This window comes from Mesocricetus auratus, unplaced genomic scaffold (assembly GCF_017639785.1).
Source record: "Mesocricetus auratus isolate SY011 unplaced genomic scaffold, BCM_Maur_2.0 Super-Scaffold_4256, whole genome shotgun sequence".
Lineage (NCBI taxonomy): Eukaryota > Metazoa > Chordata > Mammalia > Rodentia > Cricetidae > Mesocricetus > Mesocricetus auratus.
This window is the reverse complement of record NW_024429182.1, coordinates 38,754,552-38,774,773: the sequence shown is the minus strand read 5'-3', so window position 1 is coordinate 38,774,773 and position 20,222 is coordinate 38,754,552. Positions and strand designations below refer to the sequence as shown.

At 42.1% G+C, this 20,222-nt stretch overlaps 2 protein-coding genes across 2 annotated transcripts in view; one reads left to right on the top strand and one right to left on the bottom strand.

Moving 5' to 3' along the window:
• Positions 1-20,222, bottom strand: part of CUNH9orf85 (chromosome unknown C9orf85 homolog) — a 155,771-nt gene that overhangs the window by 45,248 nt on the left and 90,301 nt on the right. The window lies entirely within an intron of this gene.
• CUNH9orf57 (chromosome unknown C9orf57 homolog) lies at positions 9,212-18,952 on the top strand. The gene is made up of 4 exons (XM_040746498.1): positions 9,212-9,322; positions 9,767-9,875; positions 13,106-13,228; positions 16,692-18,952. The coding sequence occupies exons 2-4, from the start codon at positions 9,776-9,778 to the stop codon at positions 16,814-16,816; spliced, it is 348 nt and encodes a 115-aa protein (XP_040602432.1). The 5' UTR covers positions 9,212-9,322; positions 9,767-9,775; the 3' UTR covers positions 16,817-18,952.

The window sequence follows — 20,222 nt, the reverse complement described above, 5'->3', positions numbered from 1 at the left end:
GATACTTAGTTTAAAGGAATACAGTGTTTACCTGCCTCATACACAAATACAAGGATTTGGAAATGCTTTAACAAGTTACCTTACTGCTTTTTATTATGCCATATGACTATATTTTTGCTCTAAATTTTAACTTTATAACATAAATATTACTAGCATTGCATGTCATCAATATTGTCCTTCATTTTACCATAATTTTCCACCATGATTTTGCCTTACATCTCAAACTATCATTGGGTATCTTTTCTGTTTTAGGGTGTTTTACTGCCTGCCTGCCTGCCTGCCTGCCTGCCTGCCTGCCTGCCTGCCTGCCTGCCTGTCTGGTTTTGAGGGGGACAGACTGTCCACATGTAGCATGACTGGCTTAATACTGTGTAATTCAAGCTGCCTTGAACTCACAGCAATCCCCCTGCCTTAGCTTCCCTATTTCTGGAATTAGAACTGTGAGCTGCTACACCCAGTACTATTTCCTTTCTTGTTGAAGTACAATTTTCAGAAGTTATTGGGAAAAGTCTTGTTTTGGAGCAATGGTTAATTTTTATTGAAATGTCTGTGTAAATTATCTTCATTTTTGAAAGATAGCCTTTCTGAGTGTCTACTCTAGGCAGCTAGTACCTGGGAAAGCAGTATCTTCAGTACCTTGAAGATACTATCTCACGCCTGTGCCCTATCCTTGAATTTAGTTTTCAATGTTGCTATCACTCCTATGCTTTTATCTCCATTTACTTTTAAGAATCTTATTTTTGTAAGATGGGTCTGAATAGTCATCACTTTGATGAAAATATCAACCATCAAGTCTTTGAAAACTGTTTTTCACATTCTGCCAGGTTCCCTTTGCAACTGTATCATCTTACTCTCCCCTCTCCTCTGTCCCAAGTTTTCAAGTCTTCATATCACTTAATTGCAGGTTGTTTGGGGTTTTATCTGTTTGTTTCATCTTGGGTTTTATTTTAATTTCTTTTATTTTTTGAGACAAGGTATCATTAGCCAGCCTGGAACTTGCCACGGAAATGAAGCTGACCTCAAACTTGCCAAGTCCTGTGTGTCTCTGTCTCTGTCTCTGTCTCTGCCTCCTCAATGCTGAGATTATTTGTGTGCACCACCATACATTTGTGGGCCACCGTGCCCGGGAATTTGTATTTTTGCAAATGCTCTTATGTCATTTGATTTATTCTCCACTGCACCAGTTCTTCCTTCGGCTTTCATGACTTGCTCTTCAGTCCTTCCACCATTTGAAACTGTGTTTGCTTCTCTCTGCAAAGCAAGCTGCATGAGTAAATACTTGTCGTTTCTTTTGTTCCCAGGGTAAACCCAGTTACCAGGAGGATGCCTGTCATACAACAGATGCTCAGGAAATATTTGTTGGCAAACAGTTGTGTTTTTTATTCTTGGAAATCCTATTTGCCTTTTATGCATTATGTGCTCAATGTGGTGGTCTCTTTTGCCTGTTTCAGATTTTATCCCTCACTCTGCCCCATCTAACTTAAGCTATAATGTCTCAGCTTGGATTCTGTATCCAGCCATTGTCAATCTACATAGATGGTTGTTCGAGGTCTGACTCCTCCTTTCTCAAGCCTTTGTTTGTGGTAGGTGGGTTTCAAGTTTGCATGGGTTTTATACTCAGGGATTCTTTGAGGTTGAAATAAAGTGGTTGTATTACTAGACTCACATTGGTGTTACTGTTAATGGGAGCCCTACAGTCTTTTTTACCTTCTCCCTTATAGATTTTTTTTATAAAGAATCTTATATAGCCTAGGCTGGCCTTGAACTTGTACCTGCCTGCCAAGTGCTAGGATTGCAAGCCTGTGCATGGTTCTTGCAGTTGATTTTAAACATCAATTCTTTGTCTATATTTCTAAATATTATGAAAACAATATAGATTATGCCAAGTTCATGAAAAATTTTTTGAGGGAAAATACATGGTATTTTGTTGGTGTTATTGCTGTCTGTCTTGCATAGGGCATCATTTGCTTAATTTTAATAGTAAAAGTTTATTGTAGACTGGGTGGTAGTGGTGCATACCTTTAATTCCAGCACTCAGGAGGCAGAAGCAAGCAGATCTCTTGTGAGTTCAAGGCCAACCTGGTCTACAGAGCTAGTTCCAGGACAGCCAGGGCTAAACAGAGAAGCCCTATCTCAAAAACACACACATACAAAAGTTATTGTAAAGAACGTTCTAATGTTTTTTTAAAAACCACACACTAAACTTAACCAGGTAAGTGCAAAAGATTGATAGTGAAAGTGTAAAGTCCATAGCTTCAGAATGACTACTCTAACTGTATAGAGGTTTGCTGAGATTTTAGGTCTAATCAATTTGCATAGTTAATTTGGGTGTGTAGTCATCTGCTTTTCAACTGTCTATGAGTGATGCTCTTCCCTAAGGTATGGATTTTCTTTTTCTAGCTCATCAGGGACACAGTCCTTTCTGTGCCCTCCATCTAATCGAGGAATTCTTTAGTACATTCATGTCTAGTACTTGCACTGACCTAACACTTTATATCCAAAGCCCTCTGTGCCTCCAAACTCAATGCCACAGCTACCTAGTAACTTTAACATATGAGAGCACTCAGGACTGACTGTTCAGAGAATCACCTGCTCAGACTGTAGGACTGTTCACTGCATCATCTGCTCAGACTCTAGGACTGACTGTCCACTCCATCACCTGCTCAGGCTGTAGGACTGTCCACTGCATCACCTCCTTAGGCTGTAGGACTATTGACAGATACCAGACTGGGGTGAACTGACATCACAGTTATTTTCCCATAAGTCTGGTGGTTACAAGGCCAAGGATCCTGCAGACTGCATCTGATGACGACTCTCTACCTACTTTTCCCCATGTTTACTTTGAGTCTGACTAGGAGGCGACCGGGGGGGCAAATTAATCATGTAGGATCTGGGCCTCATTCTTACAGTGTCATTTAATCTTAGATGCCTCTGTAAAGGCCCATCTTAAATTGTAGCCACACTGGGGCTTAAGGTTTCAAAACATGAATATGAGGGGGACATGTATATTCAGTCCATAACAGTCACAAGAAGTGTGGAGATCTTGAGAGAGCCCTGGGCTCCTCTGTATTCCCCAGCTCACAATGTTCCCATTGGTTTTGTAGGTGCTTTGTTTGATCATTGCCAAGCTTTGTTTTGTGTTTTTCCATTGATGATACTTAAGAATCATGTAGGCAGGAGTTTCTGAATCGATAGCTTGTTATTCTGCAATAAAAATCCACCTGCCTGTATGTATTATAAGCATCCAGTAGCTCATTCCCTTGAGTCTCATATACATGCTTCAAGCAACACACCGGATTTATATTCTAGTGCTAACTTCTCTTAAAATTGAGGCTCAGCCACCTGCTCCTTGATTTCTTTACTTGAAATCATCTCAATCGGAGCTCATGAATTTCCTATCGAATTTATTTTTCACTTGACTTCCCTTTTTCAGTTAATATCACGACAAACTGCCTGATTGCCCAAGTCACAACCCCATAAACCTCAGCCTTCCTCCCTGCTTTGTCTTTCTCCCCATATGCAACCCCAAACAAGCCCCGCCTTCCTAACTTGCCACATCATTCCCCCACCACCTTCAGGCAAGCTGAGGTCATGGGATTCATTTCCCTGGCTCCTCCCATGAGAGGCAACTCCACCCATGGCATCCACAGTGTGACAGGCCTGAGAGAATCAGGAGATGGCAGGGCATTTCTTCACTCCATTTCTTACTAGAGAGAGAAGTCTTGATACGTGTTATGTAGCAAGTGTAGGAGAGATTAGTCCTAGCTGCTCCACAAGCTTCCAGGGTAAAAATATGGAGTCCTAGGTCCCTGGGGAGGCTTCAGCCCCTGCACTTCTCCCAGATGTTGCCTTTGTCATCCTTTCTGCTTCTTCCCTTTCCCAGCCCTCCTCAGCTCTTGACTGACATACAGCAAAACTCCCAATCAACTGTCTGGGCTAGTTGTCATTCACTTGAAAATCGCCTTATATATTTGGGCTACTGTACTGTGAGAGGCCAGACTGACCCAAGACTTTCTCAGAGATTCTGATAAAAGGACAAAGGGAACTGTAGTTCTGTGTCCTTGTCCAGGCTGAGGCTGGAGCCAGTCCCTCACAGGGGTCAAGATGACGGCTTCTGAGAACCCAGTTCTTCCTCCTGAGCTTTGATTATCAGTCCTAGGGCAGCTGTATCTGAGGTGTTCCATGCTCTCTTTGTCAACACTGTCTGCCAACCTCCTGCTGCTGCCTCTGCCCACTGAAAATAGGAAATATGATGCTTAATAAACTCGCTTGGCATAAACCAGCAGCTTATGCAAGACTTTCTGGTTCCAGATATTCCTTTTGTCTTCTTCTCATCTTTATTTCTCCTCCCCAGGCCTTCCATTCAATAACTCACCATTCGGTACCCTTTATTGCTACTGGTTTGGGTTGTTGCGTTCTTATTTTTGTTCAATCCTCAGAGGAAATTCTTGGGATAGACTCAGTGGCACAATGACATCAATTTTAATAAACCCTTTGACAAGCATCCACAAATGTTCTCTAGGGCAGCATTTAGTGTGCAACGTGCCATGCTCACTTTTAGGTCCTAGAAATTACCATGGGGGCTACACTACAGAAAGCTTGGAACTGATGAGACTCTGTCTTGCGCTTCCTTTCTGGGGTTTCCTTTAGTGTAAATGTCACTATAAGCTATCTTCTGGCCTTAATGAGCTGCCATCATCAATGTATTTCCATAAACAAAGGTGAAATCAACTGTGTAGTCAATAAGTAAACACTGTCCCACCAGTATAAACTCCTGGGTATCAGTCATGGGGCTATTTTTAGAGATATATGACACCAAATATCCTTTCTTTTAAGGATAATTTAATTTTCTAATTTTTTAAGCAAGAGGAAGTTGCTGGAAATTTCAAAATCATTCACATTTATTTCCTGAGGAAGTAGATCTGCTTTCTCATGCTTAGGAAAGTACCAACACATTTTTATGTAAAAGAAAACCTATTTGGAAGCCTCCTGAGGCCTGAATAATGGGCACTGGGGAACACATCCCAGCCATCCATCCCATCCAGAGACTGCTAGCATCCTAGTCCCTCCTCCACCCACAGGAGGAGGTAAGCTTGGGCCTGTTTCCAGTCCACCTTCCTTACCCTAGTCAGAGCCTCCTGAGACCTGGGGACTGACACTGGGGAACCCATCCCTGCCATCCATCCCATCCAGAGACTGCCAGCATCCTAGTCCCACCTCCACCCACGGGAAGAGGAGAGCCAACAAAGTACTGGACCTGATTGTACCCACCTGAAGAGAACCTTGGACCCGTACCCACCAAGAGAAATTAGAGAAACATTACCCATTACAATTGCCACAAACAACATAAAATACCATGGGGTAACACTAACCAAACAAGTGAAAAACCTGTATAATAAGAACGTTGAGTCTTTAAAGAAAGAAATTAAAGAAGATACCAGAAAATGGAAAGTTCTCCCTTGCTCTTGGATAGGTAGGATCAACATAATAAAAATGGCAATCTTGCCAAAAGCAATCTACAGATTCAATGCAATCCCTATCAAAACACCAGCACAATTCTTCACAGACCTTGAAAGAACAATAATCAACTTTCTATGGAAAAACAAAAGGCCCAGGATAGCCAAAACTCCCCTATACAACATCACTGACTTCAAGTTATATTACAGAGCTATAGTCCTGAAAACAGCTTGGTATTGGCACAAAAATAGACAGGTAGACCAATGGAACCGAATTGAAAACCCTGATTTTAACCCACACACCTATGAACACTTGATTTTTGACAAAGAAGCTAAAACTATACAATGGAAAAAAGAAAGCATCTTCAACAACTGGTGGTGACATAACTGGATATTGGCATGCAGAAGACTGCAGATAGATCCATGTCTATCACCTTGCACAAAACCTAAGTCCAAATTGATCAAAGACCTCAACATAAATCCAGCCACACTGAAACTCTTAGAAGAGAAAGTGGGAGATACTCTTCAACGAGTTGGTACAGGAGACCACTTCCTGAACATAACACCAGTAGCACAGACACTAAGATTGACAATTAACAAATGGGACCTCCTGAAACTAAGAAGCTTCTGTAAGGAAAGGACACAGTCAACAAGACAAAAAGGCAGTCCACAAAATGGGAAAAGACATTCACTAACCCCATATCTGACAGAGGGCTGATCTCCAAAATTTACAAAGAACTCAAGAAGCAAGTCTCCAAAACAGCAAAGGATGCAATTAAGAAGTAGGGTATAGAACTAAATAGAGAATTCTCAATAGTGGAGTCTAAAATGGCTGAGAGGCACTTGAGAAAGAGCTCAACATCCTTAGTCATCAGGGAAATGCAAATCAAAACAACTCTGAGATACCATCTCACCCCTGTCAGAATGGCTAAAATCAAAAAACACCAATGACAATTTATGCTGGAGAGGATGTGGAGAGAGGGGAACACTCCTCCATTGCTGGTGGAGTGCCAACTCATAAACCCACTTTGGAAATCAGTATGGAGATTACTCAGGAAAATGGGAATCCATCTACCACAAGACCCAGCAATTCCACTCTTAGGCATATATCCAAAAGATGCATATTCATACAACAAGGACGTATGTTCCACTATGTTCATAGCAGCATTATTTGTAATAGCCAGAACCTGGAAGCAACCTAGATGCCCCTCAACTAAAGAGTGGATAGAGAAAATTTGGTACATTTACACAATAGAGTACTACTCAGCGGGAAAAAAAATGGAATCTTGAAATTTGCAGGCAAATGGGTGGCACTAGAAGAAAACATCCTGAGTGAGGTAACCCAGTCACAAAAATGCAAACATGGTATGTACTCACTCATATATGGATTTTAGACATAGAGCAAAGGATTACCAGCCTACAATCCACACTTTCAGAGAAGCTAGGAAACAAGGAGGACCCTAAAAGAGACATACATGGTCCCCCGGAGAAGGAGAAAGGGACAAGATCTCCTGAGCTAATTGGGAGCATGGGGGGAGGGGAGAGCGAGTTAGGAGAGACAAGGAGAAGAGAAAGGAAGAGGAGGACATGGGGAAGCAGGAAGATTGAGTCAGGGGAAGAATAGAGAAGAGCATGAAAAGAGATACCATAATAGAGGGACCCATTATAGGTTTAAAGAGAAATCTGGCACTAGGGAAATGTCCAAAGGTCTACAAGATGAACAAAACTAAGAATATAAGCAATAGTGGAGTGGCTACCTTAAATGCCCTTCTTTGATAATGAGATTGGTAACTACCTTATATGCTATCCTAGAGCCTTCATCCAGTAGCTGATGGAAGCAGAAGCAGATACCCACAGCTAAACACTGAGCTGAACTCCTGGAATCCAGTTGCAGAGAGGAAGGAGTGATGAGCAAAGGGGTCAATACCAGGCTGGAGAAACTCACAGAAACAGATGACCTGAACAAGGGGGACCTGAGACTGATAGCTTGGAAACCAGCATAGGACTGACCTAGACCCCCTGAAAATGGGGGTCAGTTGGGAGGTGTGGGAAATCTATGGGGCTTCTAGTAGTGGATCGGTATTTATCCCTTCTATATGAATGGACTTTGGGAACCCATTCCACAAAGAGGGATACTCTCTCAGCCTAGACACACAAGGGAGGGCCTAGGCCCTGCTCCAAATGATATGACAGACTTTGAAGATTCCCCCATGGAAGGCCTCACCCTCCCTGGAGAGCAGAAAGGGGATGGGATAAGGAGTTGGTAGTGAACAGAGAAGGAGGGGAGGAAGAGGTAACAGGGATTGACATGTAAAACAGGCTTGTTTCTCATTTAAATATAAAAAAGAAATAAAAACTATTTGACCACTGGTCACCATCACAACACCAATAGCACAGGCTTGGCCAGCTCCTCATGATACAGCAGGCACTTTGCCCCAAGTCACTCTTCTTTGATCTTCAGAAGATCTGCATGAGGTTCATTTTACTGTTATCACTAATACTGACTCAAGAGTCTTATTAATATATCACATGCACACAAACACACACACACACACACACACACACAAGTGAAAGCAAGAAAAACATTATAGAGTATTAGGCCTCTAAAAGTGACCACTGTCTTGAAATTTAGAGATGGACATTGTTATCAGATGAATTAGGAATGAGGGCTAGATACAAAATAGTGATGCACAAGTCAATAGCAGTATCTACTGTATGAACCTATAAGTTTCAGCATCAGGTACCATTAACCAATAATATTTAAAAAGGAGGGATAGTGATTTTCTGGGGAAGAAGGGACAGCTAGAAAAGGAGTGTGAGTAGACCTCTGAGACAGAAGAAAGCGTGGCATGTTTGATCTGTGTGGTGACCACCTTCGACTTATATTCATTCAGTCATACACCAAATGTTCTTGTGTTTATGAACTCTCCAGTATCATATCCTTTTTCATTCCCTTGCTTCTGCAATCCAAATCAGTGGGAATTTTGAAGTAGATTTTAAAATTGACATAAGAAGATTACCATTATATTTCTGAATGAAATACAAAGGAAAAGTAAGTAAATAAGTAGAGGGTATTATTTTTGCCAATAACACAAGTAGCAATATGGCACGCAGTTCCCTGTCACAAGTAAATGATGAAGATGTGCAGAAAAGGAGTCCATCTGGATAAACCATGGGATGTAATTTGTCAAGAAACACTCCGCATCCTAATAATGGGGTTACTTACATATGAGGATGGCATGGGGTTTGATGGCAGTGTTCTCAAAGAGACTCTGGTGTTCTTAAAATTTTCATTTGTTTCAAGAAATCTACTGATTCAGACCTGTGCATTTTTAGTTAAGAATAAACATTATTTTTAAACTCAAAATGCTTCTGTAATTTGATCTATTTTTTTTTAATCTAAGGATTCCCTGGTATTTTTTCGGAGACATCAAAATCAGGAATTCCCAGTGTAGCTGAGCAGATGGGTACATGATAAGTATGTGTGTGGCTCTGGGTTTGAACCCCAGCAAGCAACCCAAAAAAGGAAAGTGCTTTATCCAAAGCTGAGTGCTTTGTGTACTAAGTGGTAGGTCCACGTAGCTGTGTATCCAAGCTGTATGATCTATAGGAAATATCAGACCACTTTACAGTGAATAGGCAAACTTAGCCTATGCGTTCCTGAGTAAGGAGAACTCACTTCACAGATTCGGATGCTCGCACGGCGATTCCTCTGTATTCTTGAGTGGGCATCCGTTACTGTTTCAACTGTTCAGAATCCAGAGGATCAGGCTGTTGATTGCAGTTACAGCACACCTCACTCACTAGGAACTACCTGTGATCAGTCTCTTTAAGAAGCTTAGCCAAGGAAAATTGCCACAAGAGAGGTAGGATGACTACTGACATTTTAGCAATTCTGATGACTTAATGAGCATGACTGCTAACTATCAGTGACATTCCTCTCATGCCTGTGACCATTTGCCATGAGCTTCAGTCTGTGAGGCTGAAATGAACTTTTCCCTTTGAGCAAGAGGAGGATTTTTGAAAGACTTAACCTAAAAGTATCACTTACCTCGATTCATATTTTGGCTGAAGCAACTGTAGTTAAAAGGGAAGTGAAGAGAGACTGAGACATTGATTAAAAAACAAAAAAAGATATCTAAATTCCAGAACTAGGAATGGCTTTACAGTTATATTTATAAAGAAGGGTGCCTTAAATTTTTCCTCCTTCACAAAATAAATACATGTATGCTTTCTTAATGGAAAGAAAATGTGGCTAAGCCAGTATCTCCCCTTTAAACGGCTACCATGTGCCTGTTTGTCTTCCTCAGGAAGAGGAGATGGCTCAACCTTCCTGTCCTTCTCCCTTTCTTTGGCCTGCAAATCTACGCATGAGGACTGCCATTGCTGGGGTTTTTATCTTATCCTGCCTCTTAAGTGGTAAGTTAAGAGAAAGGAAGAATCAAATGGAGGACAGCTGGTTAAGAACATGAAGAGTCCCTGAATCTGGGTGTCAGTGAGGAGGCCTAGGGAATCTATTGAGCCTTGGGCAGCAGATCAGTACCCATCCCAAGTATACACACGGACTTTGGACTCCCATAGAACAATGTGAGGTGCACTCTCACCCTGAACTCTTGGGGAAGGGTCTAGGCCCTGCCCTATATGAAATGACAGACTATGGACACCCCCATGGAGGGCCTCACCCTCCCTGGGGGAATGAGGGGATAAGGGGGGGGTTGGGGGGAGGGCACGGGAGGAGGGGAGGGAATGGGAGAGGGACCTGGAACTGTCTTGTGAAGCAACCTCGTTTCTTATCTAAATTTAAACTGGAAAATAAAATAAAATAAAAAATAAAAAAAAAGAACATGAAGAGTTACAATATGTGTGAGTGGAAAGTGACTTAAATGAGGTGACTGGGGAAGTGTGATTGTAGAAGCTGCCATCTCTTGCTTCCTTTAAACCTCCTCTTGGGTTAATTATCTTCTTTCCATGAGATACCGTGAGGCTCTGGATACTGAGAACAAGACCTAATCCCTGAACATTTAGTGATCAGATTCAATCCTAAAGGTTCATTTAGTCCTTGCTATACATGAGGTATTTTTTTTTCATTTTATAGAGGAAGAAACTGTATCAGTAAACAGTGTATGGAAGAGATGTGTAAGTAGAACATGCAACACAGACCTTCTGGTTCCTACACTTCTCTCAGTAGATGCAGGATGCAGCTCAGGTCTGTGCTGCATTTTTTACTTATACATCATCGAGAGGAGCATGTGAAAGATGAAATAGCACAAGAAAACATTTTCAGTGGCTAGGATATTATGAAAAAGTCATTTGGTAAAAGAAGGAAGGTGCTAGATATTATCATGTTAAAAAAATAGCCAGACCCACAACAAACAGCTTATTTGTATTGTAGATTTTTACACTCTGTGTGTGTGTGAGAGAGAGAGAAACAGAGAGAGGGGAGACCATTTGTGAAGAAGAGGACATGTTAGGAGGGGTGGGGTGAGAGGTGGGGAAGAGGGAGGTAATGCAGAGGTGAATATGAACAGAGTACATTGATCTATATATATGAAAATGTCATAATGACACCCATATCTTTGTGTGCTAATTAAATATTAATAATAAAATCCACATTTTAAATAATTCAGAGGATTGCATTACTTTTTCTGCACACAAAGGAAGATGTGAATAGAAACCAGCATCAAAAGAAGTGTTCTTGTTGGTAGTCACAAGAGCTCCTGCCTCAGTCCTCCTATGCTTTCAAAGAAGGTTTGAGTAAGGAGGTGGGTCTCTGTAAGAGGAAACCACCATCAGGGAGTCCCTGAAAAGTGGTTGGCCCAGTAATCCAGCAGATCTTTAGCAAGAGGAGGGGAGGGGAGGCCTGGGACACATGAAAGGCTGGCAGCTTCACGGCCTCAGAATTACTGCCAAGAATAAGGGCTTAGGTAGTGTCTCTTCCACTTATGAAAGCTACTAAGACTTGTTTGGGGGAAATATTGGCAAGCATAATTCCTGGCTGAAACATAATTTTTTTTAAATAATTGGGCTAATGCATGTAAATTACTTAGCAGATTCCTAGGCATAAACTCCATTTTTTGTTATTGTTTATTTGTGAGTTTGTATTTTAATTACAACATTTTTCACTTTCCTTTTTTCCCTCCAAACCCTCCTGTATACCCATCCCCATTTCTTCTTGAAATTCATGGCTTCAGTCATTATAGCATGCATATCCACACAAAAATATATTTGTTAATTGATCTGACTAAAGGTTCTCATTACCCAGACTGTCTTCTATTGAAAGTCACCTTAGTTGTAGCAAAGGAAGAAAAAATACATTATATTATATATCTAGTAAGTTCTTATATGAGTTATTAGTAAATAAAAGTAACATGACAGTGGTAATTATATATTGAAAGGGGAAAATGCCAGATATGGTGGTGCACGCCTTTAACCCCAGCAATCAGGGGCAGAGGCAACAAGATTTCTGTGAGTTCAAGGCCACCCTGATCTACAGAGAGCACATTCCTGACCAGCCAAAGCTACAGGCTACATAGTGAGACCCTAGCCAAAAAAGAAAAAAAAAAAAGGAAGGAAGGAAAGGGAAAGTATGAACACAAGGCCAAACTTCAAAATCTTTGAACCATCCGAGTTACTCTTTTTTTTTATTTTTAAGTTTAAATTTAGATTAGAAACAAGGTTGCTTCACTAGTCAGTTCCAGGTCCCTCTCCCTTTCTCTCCCCTCCTCCCATGCCTTTCCCCCAACCCCCCCATTATCCCCTTATTTCCCCAGGAAGGGTGAGGCCCTCCATGGGGGTGTCCATAGCCTGTCATTTCATCCAGGGCAGGGCCTAGACCCTCCCCCAAGAGTTCAGGGTGAGAGTGCATCTCACATTGTTGGATGGGAGTCCAAAGTCCATGTGTATACGGAGTTACTCTTAACAGTAACAAGCTTTCTGTCATTGGCCAAGGAAACCATCGATGATTCCTGAACTGAGAGACCTTATTCTCCAGCACCAATCCAGACATCTGTGTCCCCACTCTATCCAAGCTATCACTGCACATCTGAAATGCAGATTCATGGAATCAACTTCCCATGCATTCTAATTCAAGTCTTCCGGGCACACAGAAATCTATTTCAGTCACTCATCTATATCTGATGCACTCAGAAACTGGGAACTAATATTCTATGCACTGCCTAAATCCAAAAATCTCTGAGCTAGTTGTACATAATCAAATGAGCAACATTATTGAACAAATGAATTTAAGTACGAAGGATAACCAATAAGTAAGCATTAATTAAGTAATGAATATTCGGGTGTATAATATACTGCCGTAGGCTTGGAAATGAAGACCTAGCTGTGGGTATGTGGCTGGTGAAATTGATGTTTTAATTAAGCAACAAGAAAGTGTCCTCATTTCTGATTCCTGTCAGTTAAGGGTGCTTCTGATTCATTAATGTAGCACATGCTTTGGAAATTCCCCTCATTAAATTCTCAAAATGAAATGATCTTAATTTATGTGGATTTTTACAATAAACTTTTAAGCATTGCTTACTGTTTAAAGCTGAAAATCACTGATATTCTTGGATCCCTCTCTCCTTCTCACTCTCCCTTTGCTCTGCTCACTCTGGTCTCCATCACAATTGCCCCTTTCTTTGCTGTACTTGGAGGTGTCGGAGGTGTGATTTGCAGGTCATGCAATCTGTCCATCCCATTCCATGGATGTCTGTTAGACCTTGGAACCTGCAGAACAAAGCCTGGTCAGTATTGTATAAAAGAGATCCTCGCTAAAGGTAAGTCTTGATGCTTAGAAGTACAGAGATAATCCTTTTTATCACCTGCTAACACCAGCCATATACCCAATGTTATAATGAGGACTTGACCAGGACTACATTACTCCAATCACACAATGATATGACCTGGATGGATCCCATCACTAATCCCCCTATCCAAAACCCCTTACTCACTTATTTTTCGCTTACTGGAAGTTGAAACCAAGGCTATACACATGGCAAGCACTCAACATCTAAGCTATGTTCATAGCTCATTATTCCCATTTTAAAGATGTATCTATACATTATTCATACACATATATGTGTGTGCATGTATAGACTTATATACATTACATGCTCGCAGGAGCTTCTGAAAGTCAGAAGAGGGCACTGAATCCTCTAGAAATGGAGTTACAGGATGTGGGCTACCATATGAGCACAAGGGATGTGACCTGGGTTATCTCTCCACTGTCTCCAGTTTTGAAATGAAAAATTGGAGGCACATAAAGATTAAATAATGTTTCAAAGTTACTGGTAAATGAGTATGGTAGCCAAAATTCAAATACAAGTACTTTGACCCCAAAAATATTAATAAATCTCCATGTAGCCTCATTTACAACATTCACATCTCAGAAAACATTAGTAGATTATTTGCAGAGTTTTCTAAATGCAGGTTCCTATGCAACTGCACAGATTTCGTGTTAAACACTAAAATCAAATGCTGACAAAATTAGAAGTAAAGGCTGGTGAACACATTTCAAGTTTGAAAGAGAGGAGGCCCCTTTAACATCCAAAACCCAAAAGTCATAAAGAACACAATTGATTTCAATATGTCCATAGTATAATCTGTGAAATAAATGATAATGTTAAATAATAAGTAAGTGTGAAAGACAAAGAACTAATTAGCTGGAAATAATAAAAAGAAATGAATTATAGAAAAGCATATCATTACCTATGCAGAAAAATGATTTCTAAAACTCTCTTGTTAAAGAGAAGCAGGGACTAGGTAGACTGTTCAGCAAAGTGCATGGAGAGATGAATTCAGATCCCAAAAATCCAACTAAAAAAGACAGACTTGATAGTGTGAGCATGTATTCCACTGAGATCAGAGCCAGGCAGATCCAAGAAACTCACTGGCCGGCCAGCCTGGCTGAATCAATGAACATAAAGCCCAGAAAGACACCCAGCATCCCAAAGTAAGATAGTGATGGAGGAAAGATATCTGATATTAACCTCTGACCTCCACACATGCATGTACATGCACAAACACAGACATACATACACTAGCAAGAACACATACCATACACCAAACATACAACACACATATACAAAACCAACTATCAGGGAAAAATAAAACATGAAGGCAATACTTGGCACAGTGAATGAACATGAAACAAACCAAAAGGCAATTTAACTTTGCTAGTAAAAATTAAGGCAATGTGAAGTATAGAAAAAAAAGTAACACATTTAGTCCACAAGATCGATAATAAAAATGTCTTATTATACAAAGGATAATTGCATACACTAAATAAATGAAGGCAAAATATTCTTTTAATAAATGGCCTCAATGCTCACATACAGGAAGCGGTTGGACTATGTTGTATCCAAATCTTGCAATACATTCTGCTATGTAGCATGTATTAGATCTACTTGTTAATAAATATCTAAACTGTTGTCGAGTGGGATGAAATCAATTGCAAATTAATACACAAAGTGGTCTACATAGAAACAGAAATCAGCAAAGTCAAACATCATGGAATTGTAAGGAAAGAACAAAAATCAGTGGGCATCAAAGTTATGCAACAGAGAGGAAGAGCCACAATTCCCACCTCAAGGGGATTGGTATTAAGAAGCATCTGGGTTCTGTCAATCTTCATAGCCTACCTGCCCTGTAACTTTGAACTTTGCTATTCAAAGTCTCTCTGTTACTGGTGGAGAAATGTCCCAAAGCCCCTCAGAGCCAAGGACATTGGTTCTCTGACACCACTCTTCCACTCTTAAATTGTGGTCATTCATACTTACATAACAATTAAGGGATTCTGTGCATAGACTAGAGCCTGAGAGCTTGTCTAGAAAAATACTAACAACTGCCTGTGGTGGATCAATGGCCTGGAGTGGCTCTGTTATGTGTGCCACTTCTCACTGATAGGGATTAAACAGAATTGAACGTTACATTTTAATGTGGCTTTATCAATAGCTTTTCAGCAGTGGCAGTTGTGGAAGATTAATACTTTGTTGTGGGGGATAGTTGCTAAGGCTTGGATCTCGAATGTCCCCCAAAGGCCCATGTCTTACTGGCCTGCTCTCCAGCCTTTAGCACAATTGGGAAATGCTGGAACCCTTAGGAGGCAGGGCCTAGAGGAAAGAAGTTACGCCTCAGGGCATGTGCTATTGAAGGAAATAATGAGTTCTCAGCCTTCTCTTTCTGTTTCCTGAACACCATGGGGTGTGTGGCTTCCTTGGTCACACTCTCCCTCTATGGTTATATTGGCCAAAAAAGCAACAAGGCCAAGAAACCATGGACTGGGACCTTTGAAACTGTGAGCCAAAACAAACCATTGTTGGCTTTTTTTTTTCTTCAACTCACCTCAGGTGTTTTGTCACAGGACAGGGTGGTGAGCAACACAGGAATGTCTATCATTATGGAGTATATAGCAATCCCTAGCCTTTTGTTCCTATATGCCCAGAAAAGATGTCCCCTGCTGCCCTACCCAACTGTGATAGCAGAAGTCTCTGAGCTGCAGCTTACATCCTGGGTTTGGGGAAGCAAAAACATCTCTGGCTGAGGAAGCACTTTTGTCTGTGTTGCTCTGGGGCGCTCATCAGTCCTCCTGGCTCATCTGAAGCTGGGGCAGTAGGACCGTGGCACTACCAGAGCTTGCTTTACACTTAGTCTCTTTGCACACGTTCTACGGTGATTTAAGCAACGGGTAAAGGCCAGGTATGGTGGTACACACTTGCAACCCCACAGCCCAATTGACTGAAGCAGGAGAATTGAGAACTGAAGGGCAGCCTACACTACATAGCAAGTCCCTGTTTGAAAACAAAGAAACAAACGCAAAGCAGAAAACTAGTGGAGTTACGTATGGTAAGATTCCATCTCCAGGAAGCACTTACTAGAATACCATTGTGCAGATTCGGCCTTTTGGTTAAGTTACAAACCTGAGTGATGCAGGGATTGGTTATGAGCAAGCTCCCCCACAGCTAACACAGCCAAGACGTCCAGCAAAAAACTGAGGTTGTTTTGCCGTTCTGAAGCATGTGTACTACAAAGTTCTCAGCTCAGGTAGTTTACCTGGGAGTTCTTAAAGGCGGGATGAGGGAACCACTCCTCATGGTAGGAAGTCTAGATTCCTATCTTGGTAAAGCTGAAGATTTCACCTGGACTTTTATTTTCACCCGTTTCCTGTGTGAAGCATGCAAGGCCAGGTGAGCGGCACCATCTTCAAACACCCACCCATCTCAGCATCTTTTCTTTCTTCAGGCGGAATCCAGTGGTATTCGGTTAAAGGCTGCACCGAGGACAAATCAGAGTGCTTCAAGAGAATCGTGAAGAATTACGAAATCCGCTCTAGTCACTGCTGCCACCAGCCCCTGTGCAACTTCTGAGGAAGCAGCCTATATCCTTGTCACTAGACCAGTCAGGCAGATCTGAAGCCTGGCCTGATCTTCATGTGATGGCCGCCGTCATGTAGGTGCTTAGGGCCATGGTCAGAAGCTGACTTTGACATTCACTACTTCTATATCCCCCCCAGCCCCTCCCCACAGTCTCCTGTGTATCTCACAAGAGCTCTGTGTTAAAGAGCTTTGTTTCTGTTGCTGCGATAAAATACTTTGATAAGGAGAAATTCAGGGAGGAAAGGGTTTACTCGGCTTGTACTTCCAAGTCACCGTCCATCACTGAGGAAAATCAGGGCAGGAACGCAAGGCCAGAACCTGGAGGCAGGAATTGAAGCAGAGGCCACTGAGGAACAATGCTTACTGGTTTGTTCCTCATAGCTGGCTCCTTTTGCCTTCTTATATGTCCCAGATGCCCCAGGGACAGTACCACTAATCAATCAAGAAAATGCTCCCATAGACCTGCCCTCAGGTCAATCTGATGGAGACATTTCCTTACCTGAAGCTCCCTCTTCCCAAGTGACTCCAGCTTAGGTCAAGTTGACCCCAGATCCCCAAAATAATCCTTTCACCATCATATCTTCCCCTGCTTCTGCTTCTTTCCCCACTTGTGGTGTTAGCAAGGTGACAGAGAAGCAAAATGACCATGGCTCTCCAAGCCAAACCAGACACATAGTCTCTAATTAGCTTATGTCCCTAAACATTTCCACACTAACAAGTGTGGATGCTGACAAGTGAATTACATCACTGGACCCAGAGTGAATGTGGTTTATGGGAGAAACTTGCAGATCCCATAAAAAATGATATGCCACAAATCAGCAAACCAGGCCTTTGGGGATGGGAACCCCAACAGCAAAGGCCAAAGGCAGGCGGGAAGACCACCGCCTCAGTTCTTCCTTCTGCGTCAGGACTGGCCCAGATGCTGGGTTTCCATAGTTAACCCATGCCCACGTGCTTGTCTGCTGCAGGTCAATCAAACGATCCCAGACAAGCAGGGCTGGGTGCTCACTCTCAGGGAATCCAAGAGCCTTGTCTGACATTGGGTTTCTGTTCTGCCCATTCTGTGCCTTCTTCCTGCAGCCTGAGCACACTCTTACTTTACAATCACCCTTGGACTTCTCTGCATGTTTGGGGGTTTGAAAAATACCAAAATCTTCTTGTCCTTTTCTAAGGACTTAGGATCTCTACTGTCCTGCAAGCTATGTTTTTCTAAAAACTTTGAAGAAAAAAATTTTAAATGCAATTGTAGGCAGGTATGATGGTAAATGCTTGTTACTCCAACATACAGGAAGCAAGGGCTGGACAATCAGAAATCAGGCCATGAAGCACAACCTTGTCTCAAAACAAAACAAACAGTAAACTAAAGCCTAAGACAGACTTCCCCCACACGTCAGCTTGATTCCTTAGATCCTATTTCTGAAACTAAGAAAACAACATCTTCATCTTTAATCACCCCATTCTGTCATTTTTTAAAAATCATCAGTAAACAGCTGTTGCCTCAGATCAGCAAACTTTTCTTGTGCTTTTGAAAATGTCCTGTCACCAACTCAATGTCATGGGGGCGAATGCCAAGCTTACACAGCCAGTGGCCCCTGACAGAGGCTTCCCCAACACAGTCACAGTCTCTGGAATGCCACAAGAAAAGAATTAGGAAATAAGTGCTCACCTGCTTGGCGAGCCATGTGAGTTTCTCCTCCACACAGAATGACTCCATGAAGACCTTTCCTCCCCAGAGGCCGCTCTGTCTTCTCTCCTCCAGGTTGGCCCCTCAGAACCTCATCCTCTTCACACATAAAATGAAGTGGAGTGGCTCACATAATATCTTAAGATAGTCTCACGTCCAAAGTCAGAGTCCTGACACTTTATCTCTTTGTTTCCTTAGATACAAACACGACAGTAGACTGACCACAATAAGGTAGACCCAGGTCTGACAATGTTCATCCTACTCTGCATAATCCAGGAAACTGGGCAGAGAAATGCATGCCATGAGTAAAACAAATGCCATTGATGTAGCTGACTGGTACAACAATACCAACCCCAAAGTCACCATGGCAACAAAAATAAGCCATACAATACTGGTGTGTAAAGCAGAATGCGACCCCATAAAGATGTCAATGCTCTAGTCTCTATGAATGTGCTTCCTTGACAAAATAGCTTTGTGTAGATGTGTTTAAATGAAGGACTATACGATCAGTTACTTGACGGAATCACGAAAGTCTAAGAGGGAGGGGAGATGTGATGAAGAATGTTTAGGTCACAGGTTGGTGGATGCTTCATGGCTGGTTTGGAGGGTAAAGGAAGGTCACAAGTCAAGGAAGGAATTTCGGCAGCCTGTACAAGCTGAGAAAGGACACATCTCTGCTACAGCTTCCATCAGAATGCAGCCTGAAGGACCCAGGACACTGTCTAAGTTTCCTCCCTCGGGGTCTGTGAGATACTAAATTTATTTGTGTGTGTGTGTGTGTGTGTGTGTGTGTGTGTGTGAGAGAGAGAGAGAGAGAGAGAGACAGAGACAGAGACAGAGACAGAGACAGAGAGAGAAGGGGGAGGGAGAGAAAGGGAGAGATTGCCTCGATATGAGTCTATAAGTCAGTTGTCAACATTGAAGTGGGTTCTCACTAGCTGATTGTTTCTGCCGCCCTCTACTGCCTTTGCTTCCCATCTGAACTTGGGGGCCCTGGGATTAGAGCGGTATGCCATGTGTCCAGTCTTGCACTTGGGTTCTAAGGGCTGGCCTCAGGTTGCCAGGCTTGTGTGTCAAGCCCTTTTCTCTGTGAGCCATCTCCCCAGGCATGCCTTTTATTTTTAACATGGTCATTCATTACAGCCACAGGAGAAATAAGAACCCTTGAACATATGGAATATGATATACCATGTCCTCTGCCTATCTCTTAATCTTGAGTCCTAGGATTAAAGATGTGGACCACTACCTCCTAGCTTCTTGCTGCTGGGATTAAAGGTGTGTGACTGTCTTCTATGGTTTGTGGCTGACTTTGCTTTCTTAATCCTCAGGCAAGCTTTAATAAATCATAAGTAATATATCACTGCATAATATACCCCCTGTGATAATGAAATAGAAATCTCAGTGGTTAAAGCTTTTCATTTCTTTAAAAGGAAAGTCTTGGGGCTGGGGATTAGAGCCAGGAAGGTGCTTGCCACCAAGCATGAGGAGTTGAGTTCAGATCCCCAGCATCCATGTAAACAGTTGGAAGCAATACCTGTGGTCCTAGAATGTGGGAGGTAGAGATACACATTCCCATGGGCCTTGCTGGCTAGCCAGTCCATCTGAATCGTAAGTGCCTCGTTCGGGGAAAGAACCTACCTCAAAAAATAAGGTAGAGAACCATTAAGAAAGTCATCTGGAGCTGGATGGCGGTGACACCCACTTTTAATCCCA